The following is an 18,845-nucleotide window of genomic DNA, read 5'->3' as shown; positions in this document are numbered from 1 at the left end:
GGGTTTGGGGCAGGTATGAGTTTTGGGGGGACAGGGGTAATTTTAGGGTTCAGGGTGGGTATGAGTTTTGGGGTGTTAGGGGGTAATTTTAGGGTTCAGGCTGGGAATGGGTTTTGGGGTGCCAGGGGCGTAATTTCAGGATTCAGGGAGGGTATGAGTTTTGGGGGGGTGGGGTAATTTTAGGGTTCAGGGTGGTTATGGGTTTTGGGGTGCTAGGGGGTAATTTTAGGGACCAGGGCAGGTATAGATTTTGGGGTGCCACAAAAGAAATAGATGTATGAGATCATATGCGGCCTGCTACCTGCCCCCATGGCTCCCCCTACGCCCCAGTGTTTCTTGTGCCCCACCTGGCACACATCATGTCGGAGGATGGTGATGATGTTAACATTTTGCCCCCCCCCCCTGTTAAAATTTCTGTGGATGCCCATGGGGGGGTGTGGGCTTTGGAATTTCCGAAAATTAGACGGGCATATAATGTTTTAAATACAGTGTATGACAAGCAGGGTGCATGAGAGAGTCCTAAGGGGCAGTGTAAAGAGATGCGGATTGATAGGAGCACTAAGATAGAAAACACAATATTGTGTACAATAACCAGTATTTTTGAGGACTTTCAAAACAGAGGCGAGAGTATGTGTACGTTTTTGTCTGTGTGTTTGGGACAATTTCTGGAGGAATCCGACAAACATTTTACCTTACCCGACTGAAAGAGCCTGGACCCAACTATTTGTCGAAAAAAAAAAAATACATTTACTAGTGGGGGTGTAACACCCCAAACACCCCCCCCTGAAGCTACACCCCTGTTGAGAGGTGGAAACAAGTGTCCCGTTATTCCTGTACAGCGCACAAAAAACATCAAAGCATCAGCTCTCTCATGGGAGTTTGATGTCACTACTCCTCAACTACATCCAGGGGCGGCTCCTCCATGTGGGCGGAGGCGCGTCGCCCCACTGCTTTCTCGCAGTGCGAGAAGCAGAACCATAAAATGGTATTATAAATACCATTTTATGGTTCTGCTTCTCGCAGTGTGAGAAAGCAGAAGGGTTTGGTTGGGGGCGGGCGGTTGGGCGGCCCTGCCCTAGGGCAGGTGAGGAGTGGCTTGCCCACTGTTGTGGGTGCGGACTGTTTGGTCAGCCCTCTGGGGATGACCAAACCAGTCATGCTTACTCTCCGTTTTCTCCATGTAGGCAGCATGCACCCTACATGGAGAAAATGGCCCCACATAGAGGCCTGTGTGGTCAGCATCCCAACCAATCAGAACGCTGCCATTGCAGCTTTGTGATTGGCTTAGGGGAGGGGAGGGAGACTGCCTGATTCCTGTTCCTGTGGAGGCAGGAAAGCAGGAGCAGACCAAGCAGTGAAGACTTTGGATCCAAGAAAGGTACATTTTTTTTTTAAACTCCCTGCACGACCCCCCCTTCCCTTGCGATCGCTCTCTCATACCACGCGACCACTCGCCCGTCCCCCCACCCCAGGCAAACCCGCGCCCGCCCTCCCACCTGTGAGCCATGCCAGCTGTGACTTACTACATCCTCTCTGAAGTCACCGGTAGAAGAGATCAGGCGGTAGCTGGTCACATTCAGAAGTGCAAGAAAAAGCCATCACTATTAGAATACATTACTCCAATCAAATTAATTAATTAGAGTTAACAAGAAGTATTACATTGTAAAGACTGAGTTCATGGAAGTACTGTTGACACGGACAAGTTACTTGTCACATGATTATGACTCTTTCCATTCATTTCTAGGGCCTCATTTATGAGGCCTTGCGTCAGTTTTGCACTTCTGATGCGTCACTTTTTGTGACGCATCGGCAGCGTAAAACATGCCTTCTGTTGCGCACTATTTACAAAGTGACGCATCTAAGCAGATGCGTCAGTTTGTAAACCCCTGCTCTACATTATACCTGCGTCAGGTATAATGTATGCAGGGGGGGCGTTCCTCCGCAAAAAAGCCTCGTAGAAGTGACGCAGTGAAATCTATGAGATTTCACTGCGTCACTTCTAGGATGCTGTTGCGTCAAAATCTTGCGCCTGCTTCACAGCAGGCGTAAGACTGACGCAGGCCCTTTCACATGGGGCTTGCCCCATGTGAAAGGACGCATTGCTGGAGTTGCGTCACTTTTGTGACACACTCCAGCAATGCGTCACTTTTGCGCCATACAGATAAGTCAGAAATACTGACGTATCTGTAACTCCTTGCGACATGGTGCGTCATACAGTAAATATGACGCATCAGGTATGTCGCAAGGAGTGCGCACTGAGAAGTGACGCATCGCTGCTTTCACTCAGCTATGCGCCAATTCTCATAAATGAGGCCCCTAGTGTTGTGCAGAGTTGCGCAGTTTTGTTAACGCGCAGTACATGTAGTTAAAGCAAGATTTACGAGTAGTATGTGCATTTCTCTTGAATATTGTCCTCAAGTAAATAGTTTTTTGACCATGATTGACCGAATTTCACAAACAAAAATTTTGCAATCGAGAAGCAAGTATCTCAACTCTACTATGTGATAAATGCATGTGCTAGAAAAGGCGAGACAATCACTAGTCGCACAAAAAAAGTGCAGTTAGTGAAAAATCTCTACGAGCAACAGGTAAACTCTGTAAGGAGTTGTGTGGGATGTCACGCTTGTGAAATAGAAACTAGCGCAGTCCTAATGGGCGGATTTCGCGAATTCGGGATCCGCGAATTTGCGGATTTGCGGATTCGCGGAACCGCAAAATCCGCCAATTTGCGGATTCGCGGATTTTGCGGATTTTTTAGATGGGGTGGGGTCTTCTGTGCGAGTTCAAGTGCCTCTTGTGTGTATAAATGGTCAGAGACCGATCAGAGCAGCAGATGAAGAGAAAGAAGCTCCTGGTCACAGGAACAGCACGAGGATTGCGCTCGTGAAAGTCAAGGATACAAAGGCCTCTATTCAGCATCACAGCTGATTTTCGACTGTAGATTTGGGAAGAAGGCACACCTGCCAAGCCTCGACGATGCTCACGATTGTTTTTGGGCTGATGAATGAGTCACTGAATTTGAGCTTCAACTAGTTCCAGCGACTATGTGTGTGTTACTATGCAATCGCACCGATGTGCGCAGGGGTCCCTTGAGTCAGCTGTCCATCATCCTGTAACTATTTTAGGATGGCGCCGGCAAGCTGCCAGCGCCATCCTAAAATAGTTACTAAGTTAGCTTCAATAGGAAGCACTAAAAGATAAAATAAAGCAGGTGCTCGAGCCGGTGAGGTGCCGGTGGCAGTCGAGTGTGATGCACGATGTAGAATGAGGCATACTGGACTGATCACAAGTGCTATTGGGTTTAGCATCTTTTCTGTTCATGATATTCTCTCACACAAAACTTCTGTGCATGCAAGAACTTTGATCAGTGGTCATCTTGACCTTTGTCCACACTCATGATTTCTGTACACGACGAGCAGCGCCTCAGGCTCAGCATCAGTTCTGCGGCGACAGGCATACCGAAGTCAATCCTTGCGGCAACAGGTATACCAAAGTCAATTCTTGCGGCAACAGGCATACCAAAGTCAATCCTTGCGGCCACCGGCATACTGAAGTCAATCCTTTGCTCCGCTTTTGTGGCTCAACTATCATTTTGTGGGTTTGACGTCGTTCTTGGTTGTTTTCCAGATGTGAGTTGCCCGTTCGCAGCTGCCCATCTTTTGCAGATGCAGATATTTGACTGTTCTACCCCCTTGTGTACCGGTCCCACTGCATTATTCTGTCCTATTGGGCAAATCCCAATCATCTGCCCCTTCCACAATTGGCGGTTTAGCAATCCTAAGATCATGTGGGTCCTTTTGTGATTAGTGGAAATGTTGCCCTGCTGCAAGGTCCTGACTTCAGCAAGCACCCATCTTTTAAGTGGGAAAGGAATATACCAATCACTGCCCATTTCTTCTTGCTGCCGGATATGATTTTGCGCTTGGGATCATGGTGAATGCAAAAACAACAGTTGATGGACGGAATGTTGCACAATGGCAGAACATTCACCCCCAGTCACAGATCTGGGTTTAATCCATCGTTATTTTGCTCACCAGACCACCCCAGTTCAGACATGGCCATATGCAAATCAGTCTTGTCCCTGTCCCTCATGGGAACAGTCCAGCCCAAACTGCCAAGCATGTCTTTCCTGGACCGGAACCAAGCATCCTAGGACCGGTTTCTGGCTATCAGCCGTCATCAGCCAGGATAGCTTGATTCCAGTGGCCTGGAGAGCACGGGACTCACGTCTGAGCATACCCGTCCCACTCGGGGTGGCAAATGCAAAAAAAACACTTGATGGACGGAATGTTGCACAATGGCAGAACATTCACCCCCAGTCACAGATCTGGGTTTAATCCATCATTATTTTGCTCACCAGACCACCCCAGTTCAGACATGACCATATGCAAATCAGTCTTGACCCTATCCCTCATTTGAACAGTCCAGCCTAAAGTGCCAAGCCATGTCTTTCCTGGACTGGAACCAAGCATCCTAGGACCGGTTTCTGGCTATGAGCCGTCATCAGCCAGGATAGCTTGATTCCAATGGCCTAGAGAGCACGGGACTCACGTCTGAGCATACCCGTCCCACTGGGGGTGACAAATGCAAAAACAACAGTTGATGGAAGGAATGTTGCACAATGGCAGAACATTCAACCCCAGTCACAGATCTGGGTTTAATCCATCATTATTTTGCTCACCAGACCACCCCAGTTCAGACATGGCCATATGCAAAGCAGTCTTGGCCCTGTCCCTCATGGGAACAGTCCAGCCCAAACTGCCAAGCCATGTCTTTCCTGGACCGGAACCAAGAATCCTAGGACCGGTTTCCGGCTATCAGCAGTCATCAGCCAGGATAGCTTGATTCCAGTGGCCTGGAGAGCACGGGACTAACGTCTGAGCATACCCGTCCCACTCGGGGTGACAAATGCAAATACAACAATCGATGGACGGAATGTTGCACAATGGCAGAACATTCCCCCTTTTGTACCGCTTTGTTTGCCATAAGTTGGCAGGGTATGCTCAGACGTGAGTCCCTTGCTCACTTTGCCACTGGATTCAAGCAAGCCGTGCTGAAGACGGCTGAAATGCCAGAAACCGGTCCTAGGAAGCTTGTTTCCGGTCCAGGGAAGGCATGGCTTGGCAGTTCGGGCTGGACTGTTCCCATGGGGCACAGGGTCCGACTGATTTGCATATAGTCATGTCTGAACTGGGATGGCAGAGTGGGCTAAAGAACGGTGATGGATTAAACCCAGATCTGTTGTCTGGGTGTGAGTGTTTGATTGGTTCAGATGCTCCGTCCATCACCACCCCCTTTTGTACTGCTGGGATCATGGTAGCCACATTTCGAAACTCAAAAACATGCAGGCAACTGAAAGCATTTTTTAATGGATTTTCTTTTGACAAGCAAATGGTTCAAGTTTTTTCTCTTTTCGGCTATAACACAAGTACATTCACTTTTCTTTAGTCATGTTCTCAGCAAAACCTCCATCTTTTGAACTCTTGAAGTTGCGTTTAACTTCACCTGAGTTGAACAGTGTTCCCACTTACGCAATTGCGGCTTGTGCCAGTTTAGGAATTCTGGCACTGGTGTTTGGGCACCATTTTACGCAGTATAGCTTAAACATAAACTCCACCGAGCTCATTTGTGTATCTCCTCCAGCGTTGAAGCCAGATCATGTTATGTTGTTGAAACTAGAAGAATTTGTGTTAGTAGCTAGTTGCATAGTATGGCCCTTGTGGAATTGGAGAAGCCCATCGCGCCTCCTGCCCCGTCGCTCCTAGTAACAGAAGCCACACTCTCAGGCTGGTGCTATGTCAATGTTGCTGTTCCAGCAGAAGAAGCATCATTCTTGCTCCTATGCACATCTGGTCGATCAGGACCTAGATTCTCCATTGTTCATTAAATGTCTGCAGGACCGTCATGAACCTGGGAAGAGGGCGATTTTACCTCAGAAAATCTTATGTTCATGACATTTTTAGAAAGAAAAAGCTAAAACCATGCACTTTATCCTATTTTTTTGAGGATGTGGGGGGCTGAATGTTGTTATATTTTTCCTATTTTCTCAGGCCCCTCTAGATTCAACGCTTGGTAACTTTAAAACCCCCAATATGTAGGGAAAAAGTACTCGAGCTGCCTTGGATATCTTGTGTGTAAAAAATGATCAAGGCATAAAGTTAAAAAAAGTTAAAGTCCATAAGCGAAGACTGCCAGAAATGTAAAAAAAGAAGAGTTGAGCACCGAAGGGGGGTTACACCTCCAGTCTCCCCTGTCTGTGGCTCACTTTCAAAGGCATGGCCAGCGCTCTGTGCATTATTCTCCATAGCAATGAAATAAATTAGTGGACCCTTCTGCTCTGCATCAAAACAGAATACCCCGCATGTTCTAGTGCATGGGTACTCACAAACTTTCTCTCGGGGGCCAAATTTACAGTGTGGTTTGTGGCCGAGGGCCGCACTGGTGGGGGCGGGGTCAGTGGGGGAGGGGGCGGGTCCCTCTATCTCACTCCCTCTATCTCACTCCCTCTATCTCACTCACTCTGTCTTACTCTACTTCCCTCTGTCTGCTTCCCTCTGTCTCCCTCCCTCTGTATCCCTCCCTGTATCCCTCCCTCTGTCTCCCTCCCTCTGTCACCCTCTTTACCCTCCCTCTGTCTCCCACCCTCTGTCTCCCTCCCTCTGTCTCTCTCTCTCCCTCTCCCTCTGTCTCCCTCTCCCTCTGTCTCCCTCTGTCTCCCTCCCTCTGTCTCACTCCCTCTATCTCACTCCCTCTGTCTCCCTCCCTCTGTCTCACTCCCTCTGTCTCACTCCCTCTGTCTCACTCCCTCTGTCTCACTCCCTCCGTCTCCCTCCCTCCGTCTCCCTCCCTCCGTCTCCCTCCCTCCGTCTCTCTCCCTCCGTCTCTCTCCCTCCGTCTCTCTCCCTCCCTCAGTCTCCTTCCCTCCCTCTGTCTCCTTCCCTCCCTCTGTCTCCTTCCCTCCCTCTGTCTCTCTCTCCCTCTGTCTCTGTCTCCCTCCCCCTCTGTCTCCCTCTCCCTCCCTCTGTCTCCCTCCCTGTCTCCCTCCCTCTGTCTCCCTCCCTCTGTCTCCCTCCCTCTGTCTCCCTCCCTCTATCTCACTCCCTCTATCTCACTCCCTCTATCTCACTCACTCTATCTCACTCACTCTGTCTTACTCTACTTCTCTCTGTCTGCTTCCCTCTGTCTCCCTCCCTCTATCTCACTCCCTCTATCTCACTCCCTCTATCTCACTCCCTCTATCTCACTCACTCTGTCTTACTCTACTTCCCTCTGTCTGCTTCCCTCTGTCTCCCTCCCTCTGTCTCCCACCCTCTGTCTCCCTCTCCCTCCCTCTGTCTCAGTCTCCCTCCCTCCCTCTGTCTCCCTACCTCCCTCTGTCTCCCTCTCCCTCTGTCTCCTTCTCCCTCTCCCTCTGTCTCCCTCTCCCTCCCTCTGTCTCAGTCTCCCTCCCTCCCTCTGTCTCCCTCCCTCTGTCTCTCTCTCCCTCTCCCTCTGTCTCCTTCTCCCTCTCCCTCTGTCTCCCTCTCCCTCCCTCTGTCTCCCTCCGTCTGTCTCCCTCCCTCTGTCTCCCTCCCTCTGTCTCACTCCCTCTGTCTCACTCCCTCTGTCTCCCTCCGTCTCCCTCCCTCCGTCTCCCTCCCTCTGTCTCTCTCCCTCCGTCTCTCTCCCTCCCTCAGTCTCCTTCCCTCCCTCTGTCTCCTTCCCTCCCTCTGTCTCCTTCCCTCCCTCTGTCTCCTTCCCTCCCTCTGTCTCCTTCCCTCCCTCTGTCTCCCTCCCTCTGTCTCTCTCTCTCTCTCCCTCTCCCTCTCCCTCCCTCTCCCTCTGTCTCCCTCTCCCTCCCTCCCTGTCTCCCTCCCTGTGTCCCTCCCTCTGTCTCCCTCCCTCTGTCTCCCTCCCTCTATCTCACTCCCTCTATCTCACTCACTCTATCTCACTCACTCTGTCTTACTCTACTTCCCTCTGTCTGCTTCCCTCTGTCTCCCTCCCTCTGTATCTCTCCCTCTGTCTCCCTCCCTCTGTCTCCCTCCCTCTGTCACCCTCTTTACCCTCCCTCTGTCTCCCACCCTCTGTCTCCCTCTCCCTCCCTCTGTCTCAGTCTCCCTCCCTCTTTATCCTTCCCTCTGTCTCCCTCTGTCTCACTCCCTCTGTCTCACTCCCTCTGTCTCACTCCCTCACTCTCTCTGTCTCACTCTCCTTCCCTCTGTCTGCTTCCCTCTGTCTCCCTCCCTTTGTCACCCTCGTTAACCTCGCTCTGTCTCCCACCCTCTGTCTCCCACCCTCTGTCTCCCTCTCCCTCGTCTCTGTCTCCCTCTCCCTCGTCTCAGTCTCCCCCCCTCCCTCCCTCTGTCTCCCTCCCTCCCTCTCTGTCTCCCTCCCTCCCTCTCTGTCTCCCTCCCTGTCTTCCTCCCTCTCTATCTCCCCCTCCCCCCCTCTGTCTCCCTCCCTCCCTCTCTGTCTTCCTCCCTCCCTCTCTGCCTGCCCCCCTCCCTCTCCCCCTTCCTCTCTATTTCCATTTACAGACTTCTGGCTAGTAAACCTTTATGTAAAGACAGGACACTTCTAAATGATAGCCCTTCAGGAATTGTTCCAGTATTGAAGGTGATAGGAGAGGGACTTCACGACCACCACTGATTTAAATGATGCATATTTTCACATTGCGGTGCATTCATTTCTCAGTTTTATCTTCTTTTAGTGGCAAGCAAACATATCCCCAATTTAGTCTTGCGTTGCAGAATAATGTCAACTACATGGGTGTTTACAAATTGTTTGGTAGTGGTTGTGGCACATTTACATTGTGAAAGTGCCCATGTATATCATAAGTCCATAATTAGAAGGCTGGTGTAAGAGAGCACAACTCAAAAATGCCATTTACTGGCTCAAAAACTTTGCTACTCAATCTTGGATTTAATACCACGGTCAAAAAGTCACATCTGCATTCCTAGCAAATACTGAATTTTCTGGATGCAACTCTCAATTTAACGACGGAAAAGGTTTAAACTTAAACCGAGTGACTAAGAGATTGTGACATGTAGTAAAGTAGAAACAACCAAACAGTGAGAAAAGTAAAAAACGTAATAGTAATGCTGGTGGCATGCATCGCATTGGCTCTAAATGCTCATTTTCAAATGAATTCCCTGCTGGAATCATTGGCACAGCAGAGGTTAGAAGCAACTGGAATCTAGAAAGACCTAGTGTTGTAGCACAGAGTAAGCAGGTGTACAGTCTAAAATGATTAAACAATAAGAATGTGATGCTGGGCAGAGTTTTGCAGACCCACATTCACTAGTAACTCTGTCTCCCTCCCTCTGCCTCTCTCTCCTCCCCCACCCTCCCTCTCCTTCCCTCTGTCACCTCACCTGGCGTGCGTGTGTGTCAGCCAGGGCTGAGGCAGCTCGCCGGCCGCACCCGAGTGCTTCACAGGTCTTTAATAGACCACTTACTTGTTAATGAGGCTTTGTTGTATTTTGCCTCTTTTTAGCGCCCCTGCATTTCCACTCTGACCTTCCGGCCCCCATAGAGCGCTGCTGCAACCGCAGTGTTTGTGGACACACTTTTTACATTTAAAAAAAAAAAAAAAACACACGGTGAAAGGGTCCGTCAATCCCCTTCCAGCACGAGGGCACAGCTCGGCAGAAAGAGGCCCTGGCACCGGGCGCTTTCAAAGGCGCCCTCAGCACCCCACGGGGCTGCTGCCAGCCGAGGCTCCGAGCAAAACAAACATAGCTTTTGGAGGGCGACGCAAATCATTTAATGTGCACGCATTTCAACCCCTTGTGCGTCTCGCTCGCTTCTGTAACACTCACTGCAAGAACAGCCGTGAAGCTATGAATTACCAGTCGGCTTCAATTAAAGAAATTACTTTGAATTTCATATGGGGTGGAACTTTATAGTGATAAATGGCACAGATCTAGCAGTGCTTGGCGCGCGAACACCACTACAAGTAATAATCGTGCACACGGCAGGGTGGCAAGGGGTCCCACACACAGTGGGTATTACTGATGTCTAAATGGTCCGCGGGCCGCAGCGGAAGGCTTGCCGGGCCGCCGCGGGCCGTACTATGAGTACCCCTGGTTTACACCAACAGAGTAAAATTTACTCCATCGGTGTAAACCTTCCTCCTCTGTTGGTCCACCTGACTCAAAATTGGGTGAATAGACTGAGATATTGGTCGCCACGGAGATGAGTACCATTTCCACCAAACCTTAAATTATTGAACAGGACTGAAAGGGCTAAAGGGTCCTAGTAATTGTGACTACATGTCCAGGTATTTCTTAACTGTCTCGTCTAGTGATCTGCTCCAGTTCCCTGAATCAACTGACTTTGTATGCATTTGGAAATGTTTAGAATATGTTTTATAGATTAAGGTCTAGAAGCTTGTTCATCTCTTTCTAATTTTTAAACATCTTTCCTTCATTGCTTTCGTTTTGCACTAAAGATTGGTGAAAAGTTTCAGATATACTACAGATGAGCTGTGGATATTACTTGTTGTTCAATTTCTTATCCTATTTTAAGATCAGAAATTGTGTGCTACAACATTTTTCCTTCATGTTCAATTTGGTATGCTATTGACAGAAATGATGGCAGCTAAGAGCGGTAAAAGGATTTGCCTGATACCAATCTGTTTTAAGGCTGAAGGATGTGGCTGTAACTTGAAAGAATAAACATTAATCTATTACCCAACATGCCATTTTCTGCTCAAGAACATTGACAATCTTCTTATGAGATAGGATGCTATTCAAGTAGAATGAAATAAAAGCTCTTTAAATCACTCTCATGCTCACTTCATATAAAAATAAATTCCACATAATATTTCCAGATACTGGATTTGAGATCTTGAAGTAGCTGCTACTAGCACAATTCTCCACTAAACCCTCATCCAGTGCAACCTATCAGTGTAGAGCATAGCTTTAAAAATGCAATTCTTAGGGCTCGACAAGTCAAGTGTTCTTAAGTCCCACATTCAAACAAAAGTGATATGTGAAGCAGGCCTTCTCCAGCAGTGCAACTAGTATCTGGGATCACTTACACGTGCTCTACGAACGGTCCCTAGCCTTAAAGCTTTTAAAAAAAGAGCTCAAGATCCTGCTATTTGAAAGACACTTAAACCTCTGAATATCACTCCTTTCTTAGTTCCCCAGCAAACTTCTGCTGATTGGGCTTGACTATTATTATCAAGCTGAATTGTTTAGAGCGACATATTGCAATTTGACACTCAACTCTAATGCCTTATAAAGCACTGTAATCCCCGTGACCATGTTGGAGCTATAAACAATTGCAACATTAATAAATATCAAATCAAGCTTTATTCGGTTAAACATAAACCATAAAAGCACCGCAATAAAAACAACATTGCAATTAATAATATAAATGTATGCAAAATGTGCAAGGCGTTATGGTTATTAGATGAGGGTGATAAAATCATATCCACACTCAATTATCCCTAGTATGCCTCAATTTAAAGCGGGTTTTAAAAAACATGTAACATTAAAAATAATATCTTCAGAAAGCAATTGTAAAACCAGAAGTGCGGGTCGGAGTTGGTTAAATTCTCGTATAAAGGAACAACATAACATTTCCTGGGTTGAACATAAAATCTACAAAACATTGTCAAGTGCATTATGTCCTGTAGAGTCATCTGGTTGCAGCCGCATGGTCCTAATAAGTGAGCCTCTGACCAGCCGCGTGGGGACGCTAGCAGCTGAGGCACCAGGTTAAACGTAAATCTAGGAAACTGAAGTCGTTCCTGGTTGTTAGTTACAATTGTAAGATAGGTGGGATGGTTTCAGCATAGTATAACCAGGCACCGTGGGTTTCTGGAATGCTTCTTGTTCTCAGTGAATTAATCTACGTTGCATTAAAATGCTCCTTCACCCAGTTGGGATTGCCTTAACCACCCCCCCCCCCCCGGATTAGTAAACAACTCATTCCTCCCTATGTTGTGCAGTGATTCCTTGATGTATGTGAATCAAGGAATGTGGAGGGCATGATCAAGGGAGAGGCAGTCCTTTAAGATCACCTTATTCAGCTTGGTTTGCCCTCTAGCCCAGATACCAACCCAGCATACGAATGGACAAATGGCCAAGGCATCAGAGAGATAACTAACCCCCACTTCCTCGTGCACCATAAAAGACGGGGTACTTTGAGGAACACAGAGAAGACCTATATGAAACTTATTTTCAAAAATCTGTAGTTGATTTTGTCTAATTTACTCCAAGATGTCACTCCTGTATAAGACTTTTTGAAAGTCATTTGGTCGGATACTACTGGGATAGTGCCCTGTTCATTTTCCTACCCAATCTAGCGACAAATCTAAATGCTGCTGTGGTAACAAATATATAAATATGAGCAATGAATAAGGTACTGAAACACCTGTGTTGCATTCAATGAAAATAGCCCTTAGATGCCCGTAGAGAGGCTATGAAGTACAACAAGATTTTAAATAACTTAATATGACCATAATACAAGAAGAACAATGTGATTGCCCTATGTAGCTTTAGTAATAAATGCTCAAATCCTCTCATGGCTTTTTGACATAGTCTTCAGTGGGTCTTGACATATTGCATAGGGCTCACTGGCAGACACTATCGGATCTTGCAGGACATGCCTCCTCTTGCACCACAGGGTCAGCAGGAACAGGCAGGAATCTGTTTGCTGCTCCCTGGAAGCCCTATCCAATGAGAGGCTTCTAGAACTGCCAGAAATTAGCCATCAATATAGTGTTAAATGTGACACTTTCACTTTTAGCTGCTGCAGGAGCTGTTAATAGTCTACACAACAGGATAGGGTTGACAATTATTGTGCGAGTGTGTTGAATCTACAGCAGAAATCATGTAATCAGTGTTGCCACACTGAAACATAAAGCACACTCAGTCTAACTCTTTTCCTGATGTAGACCCGGAAATTGGTTGGTCTTCATCCCTCATAACTACATTTGAGATCACCAATTGCATCCACGCATTATCATTTCAATGTTCTCTCTTTCCGTAACCCAGTTCAGGCTACACTTCAGATAAGAGTTGTCGATGGCATGTAACTGTCTGGCAAAATGTAATCAGCTTTAATTTTTCTTTATTTTTAGATTGATATGTACGCCCAGAGGGACCTGAAGAAGGGCCTTCATTTGTATGGCACAGAGGGAAACGTTGGGCTGACCAATGCATGGAGCATTATTCAAACAGACGTAAGTCAACAAGATGTCATATTCAATGTTTTTTGTTTACCAGCTCTTCCAATCTTGTCCAGTTGTTTGACTCCATCTCAACTGTTTTTAACCCCCTAAACCTCCACATTCTCAAGCATTATTAGGGATAGTAATTTCCTAGTATATGCATTCATTGGCAAGGGGGCATTGGTCTCAGTCTGGTACACCGTAATCTTTCTTACTCACTTTAGACTGCTAGCACCAGAACTGGCTGGTCAAACCCTCTCAAGACGTAGGTCATAGGATGACTGATTTGAGTAATTGGCCAATGAATGCAGCACATGCAAATAGAACTTGGCACTACTATGATATCAGCGACAAATCATTGTTGTTGGTGTTGTGTCACCATTGGACATGACATGTAAGAGACACAGAAATTATTGAATTTTACTTACTATCAGTGATCTCAACGATATACTAGATGCTGTGATTGGGTCTTCCTAAATAAGTGACAAGCAGGTTATGTTACTGAACAAGGACTGATTTTCGAAAGTTTGATTTTTAGCAAACTCCTCAACATTGCTAATCAAATAAACACATGAAACAAACTAGGCAACCTAAGGATGATATTAATAGTCGAGAAATATGTTCAAAGTAGTTGAGGGAGAGTTGGGGTAGAGTGCTGGTGATGAGGGGGCCGCGTGCAGCGCCGCTGTGCTTGTGACGAGCGGAGCTCGTCACGACCACACCTGTTTTGGAACGTTCAGCACAGCGGGGAAATTATCCCCGCGTGTGAACGTTCCATCGGTCAGCTCGTCATGAGCATAGCTCAACCGTGCTGAGCTCGTCATGAGCATGAAAAGTGTTAAAAGTGAGTTAAGTTATCTTAAAGTATGTTACGTGTGCTTGTGCATTGCACTAACACCAGTTGGGATCACTCTATATTCTCCAAACGTGAACTGAACTGGCATGCCATTGCCCTGCGGTTTGAACCTCCAGTTCCAATTCTCAAAGACCACAGAGATAGATAAGACACATTGGGAGAGATTTACAAAAAAGTCACGCAACACCGCGCTGCCCCCTGCGAGGCTGCACTGCGTTGCGTGACAGGGAGGGAGCAGGAGAGCACCATATCATCAGAGATATGGCTCTCTCCTCCCCTTTCCCTTGTGTCAGCGCTGATTTCAGTGGCTGTGCACCATGCACACCCTTTAGTGCGATAGTGCTAGGGTGTATACATTAGTCTAGCATAGGTTTTGTACAGGAAGGGTACCCTTCTTGTACAAAATACTATGCCTAGACATGATACAAAGCTTTTCTCACTTTGTATGCATGCAGCACGTATGCAAAGTCGGAAAAGCATGGAGAAATGAAAGTATTTCTCCTGTTAGAGCCTCCCTTGAAGGAGCGTTAACTTTTGGCACAAAACCATGTCTACAAATGCTTGTAAATATGGTTTTGCATCAAAAGGCATGGGTAGTTACAGGGAAACGCCCATGTTCCACCCATGGAACGCCCCCTTGGCGCTAAGTAACGCAATGTAATGCTTTGCGCTACTTTGAGGGTGCTTTCCAGTGCAAAACTAGTTTTGTGCTGGAAAGTAAATAGCAAAAAAAATGTGTGCTGGTTAGCGTCACTTTAATGATGCTAAACCAGCGCAACATATTTCTAAATCTCCCCAATTGAGTGTAATACACTAGTAGGCGTGTCATGTAGAAGCACATGATTCAGGTCAGTGCCTTGGGATGATCTACGGGTCTCCGATCTAAGAATATCATTCTGTTGTGGACAGAAAGTCAATGGAGATCACATGCATCTGAATCAATGGGACCTTGGAGGGGATTATCTGCAAGATGTTTCAAACAGTAATGTTTATGTTACATACTTAGGGAGCCCAGACCAAATTAATGAAAACTGTCTTTGCCACTCTGGTTAATTAGGACATCATTAAGAGCTTTCAGTCCAACAGTACTCCAAAATGTATCACCCTTTTTCCAGGTTTTGACAAATCTCAGGTGCACTGGACAAAACCCTGGCAGAGTGAGGGGTTGTTTTACCCACCACAGCCGCCTCCGTCCCTGGTTACATCAGCTTTACGTAATCTGATCCACATGGCGTTGTAGAGCCAACAGCCATTTGGAAAAGGGCACAGAGTGTACATGAGGTCGAGGTGAAGAACAATAGAATAGATCTTAAGGCAGAATGTGTAGCACATTATGACACAAGATCTATTCTTTGGCAAGGCAGTGGTTGGATGTGCTCATTAAGACTTTTGGGGAAACACAGGTATAAGTAACTAATGTGCACAGAAACTCCTGCAGGAAGGCTCTCGGCTAGCACTTAGAAAGACGAGAAGAAATCCACCTGAGGGCTACGTCCTGAGTTCCTTCTTCAGGAAGGTACTATAAGTTGTCATGCTTGATGGTGTTGAAAAATGACTAGGACTTCAACGCTTTCAACATCAGCCAATATGGATGTCATACCTTAACAAGGTCTATGTCAAGCGTATCATGCATCAAACAAGCAGTGGTGTTCTATGGACTCATCTAATTGTTGTATTGCTACTTGGTCCAGTAGTTTGGCTTAGAAAGGGAATACTCGCTCTGTTCATGTAATTACCCAGATATTAGGATCTGATGAAGGTTTTTTTAGAAGCAGCTTGATCATGCATGTTTCGACAGTTTCGGAATTATACTTTTTAACAATGAATCAATGCACAGAATTTAAGATTGTAGAATTTTTAGCCAAGAAAGCAATTTTTGCAAATTTGTGCTTGAAATGGAGCATCTGAAAAGGCAGTAACCTTGTTGTTACTAATTAATTCTACAGTGTATTGGCAAAGACAATGTGGTGAAGTGTTTGAATGATGCTGAAGGCTATAGCTAAGGGGTGGAGTCGCACACCGCTCACAAATCTGTCCCAGTCCATCATGGTAAATGCAGTACAAGGCATCCCATAACTTAGAAATGTTCTTGCGGTTACTTGAGTGTTGAAGCGCACACAGTGGTGTAAGCCCTTGACACCAGAGTTTCCTGAGAAGGTGAAGAGTCCATCGGGTGGAACATGACTTGCTGCTTAGTGTCTGTGTGTAAGCGCCAAACAGCACCCAGGTGCAGACTTCTGGCTCCAGAAACCAATCACCAGCCCCTCCAAGGGGCAGAAGCTTGTGCAACAGTGCATAAAGGAGGAGCTACATACTGTTCACAGGTCTTTCCCAGTCCTCCCCAGTGCATCACGGTAAATACAGTTTAAGCAGTGAATGCTGAAGGACATGCCATATTTTCCAGAAGAACAGCTTGAACCCCACCTTGCAGTACTGCTCGCTAGTCCAGACTATATGGAATAGGTGTACATAAAAAGCCCTTTTCTGGTGAAAGGGTGTGTGTGTCCTGGTATACAATACTCATCTCTAGCAAGCAAAGAAATGCAGAGGTCAAGAAATGTACTGCAAATCTGGATATTACCTGGCACAGCGGGAGAAGGGTCCTTTGTAAGATTTTATCAACAGGCAAATCTTCAACTCAAGGCTCATCCTCAAATGGATATCTTGAGTACAAAGAAGAGGATTTTTTCTGAGGTGCTTCTAGAAGAAGAGCTTGCTATGGAAAGAGAATCTTCTTTTCCTTTGCTGATCTTTTTATAAGTTCCTCCAGCTTCCATCTGTACAACCTTGATCCCTTAAAGAGGAAATTAAGTATCTGAGACCTCTTGGTGAAAACTACGTTCTGAGCTGAATCCACAAGGCAGCTGTGGGCTACAAACCTAGACCTGAAACTACCGCACCCGCTGCACACGGACCACATCAAGTCACAAGTGATCACAGAAGGTCCTGCTGCTCCATTGCCTCTATGAAGATGGTGCGTTAACAAGCTCGCCTTCTTCCAATTCCTCTACAGCCTCTTGAAGGTAAAGAGAGATAGCAGGTTTGTCACCATATTTTTATCCTCTCAGAAGAATCTTGTGATCAGCTCTATCCAGGTGTGTGCCTTCCATCATCAAGGTCTGGTATTACAAGATGACATCACTGAAACAGTTGAAGAGGAGCTACACAGTTCTGGTATTGAGAAGATGATCTGGCAGCGGATGCAATATCTTTGTCCCCTGTTCCCTTTTGCATATCTATCCCAGAGGACAATTTCTGCCTCTGATGGGACCCAGTAATGTAGGATAGATATAGTGTCCTCACTGATGTTTTTGTCTGAAGACGTATGATGGTTCAGGCGTTTCTGCTGGATCTCTGCTGGGCTAGTGAAGTGTCTCCCATGCATACCAGTAGAAAGAGGAGTCCGTTCTTGTACTTGTGAGCGGGATTCTTCATTATCTTGCAATTGATGGCGCTTTTGCGTACACTTTCTCTTGTACAGTGCTCTGCTGTACTAGTGCCATAGCAGTCCTCCACAGTTATGGAACCGTAGACGCCTCTGACAACACTGTGGGGTGCCCCGGCAGCCACAAATTCCCTTGATCCTACATCTCGCATGAGTTGACCATGCAAGGGTCAGGTCGCTAGCAAGGACATGGTCACCCTTGCTGTAGCTTCATGCATCGTTTGTGCTACTAGCTGCTCCTTAGCAGAGCAGCTTCTTGTGTTGCATGCACATGTGCGAAGCCTGGAAAACAAAGGAAGGACTACACATCGGCAGCGAGCTCACTACAGGGCCATGTATCACTTGAATGTTGCTAAAACAAAAGTGGCATTGTTGTGGAGAGTCATACAGATGCAAGAATGAAAAAGAAAAGAATTAACATATCTATTGTAAACATCACTGGTGAAGTTTTGGTTTAAACATAGGGGTTGGGGGAGGGAAGGTCATTTCTAGAGTCGAATAAAGACAGGTTGTTGTCAAAGTAACTAAACTACCAACTACCAATGAACAGGCGACCAACAAGGAGACTCTTGGTAACCACAAGTGCTGCAAGAAGAGACTCCAGAATGTAAAAACCCTTAACGCAGAGACTACCACACGTATCTGCAAGGAACATGTGTGACATTATGACACAGACTGTCAGGTCTGCCGCATGGACTTGGCTTTGCCAAATTGCCCTAAGCAGAGTGACGAGTGGAGGCCAACTGACAGAAGGCAAAGAGGGTTCCCAGTGCCAGGTTTAATTTTCCTGCCACTTCATTGATGACCCCTGAGCAAAGAGGACATGTCTGTGGTACTAAAGGCCAGCTGCTACCGCTTACCTCTTAATTGGCTTCCCTGTTTGGGGGTTGTTGGAAGTGCAATGTGAAATGGCCATTGAGTGTTGGAAAGAGGTGGGCAAGCCACTGAAGCCTGGCTTTGGCTCAGTTCATAATCTTGTTGGAACCTCGAGCTCATGTGGCTTCTGCCTGCCTCCTTCTCTCTACCCAGGATGTGGCGTTATGGTCAGAGCTGCCCACTGTAGAACTGGGAACTAGGGGGTTTATGTACAAGTCCCTTGCGCCAGTTTTGCATCATTTTTAACATAGGAAAAGTGACGTACGGGTGGCGCAAGGGGCTTGTAAATAAGCCCCTAGGCTCGAGTTTCGGCGTTGGCTCAACATCCTGCATACTGTATAAACCAGTTAGGGGCATATGCATCAAGTACTGTTATTGCGATTCTCAAATAGCGATTTTTAGAGAATCGCTATTTGAGAATCGCAAAACGAGATGTAATAAAAAATTCGCACATATTTTGCGATTCCGAGGCCTTCCTTAATTATGATTAGCAAATTGCG

At 46.6% G+C, this 18,845-nt stretch overlaps 1 protein-coding gene across 6 annotated transcripts in view; it reads left to right on the top strand.

Annotated features, from left to right (window-relative positions):
• The window catches only part of TSPAN4 (tetraspanin 4), a 2,988,612-nt gene that overhangs the window by 2,854,666 nt on the left and 115,101 nt on the right, over positions 1-18,845 (top strand). For all 6 annotated transcript variants that reach the window (XM_078682789.1, XM_078682790.1, XM_078682791.1 and 3 more), the window contains one exon: positions 13,079-13,180. In XM_078682789.1, coding sequence (XP_078538915.1) covers positions 13,079-13,180 — 102 coding nt within the window. The remainder of the gene's footprint in view (positions 1-13,078; positions 13,181-18,845) is intronic.

Source organism: Lissotriton helveticus, chromosome 3_1, assembly GCF_964261635.1.
Source record: "Lissotriton helveticus chromosome 3_1, aLisHel1.1, whole genome shotgun sequence".
In the NCBI taxonomy this organism is placed as follows: Eukaryota; Metazoa; Chordata; class Amphibia; order Caudata; family Salamandridae; genus Lissotriton; species Lissotriton helveticus.
This window is presented reverse-complemented; position numbering and strand designations above follow the sequence as displayed.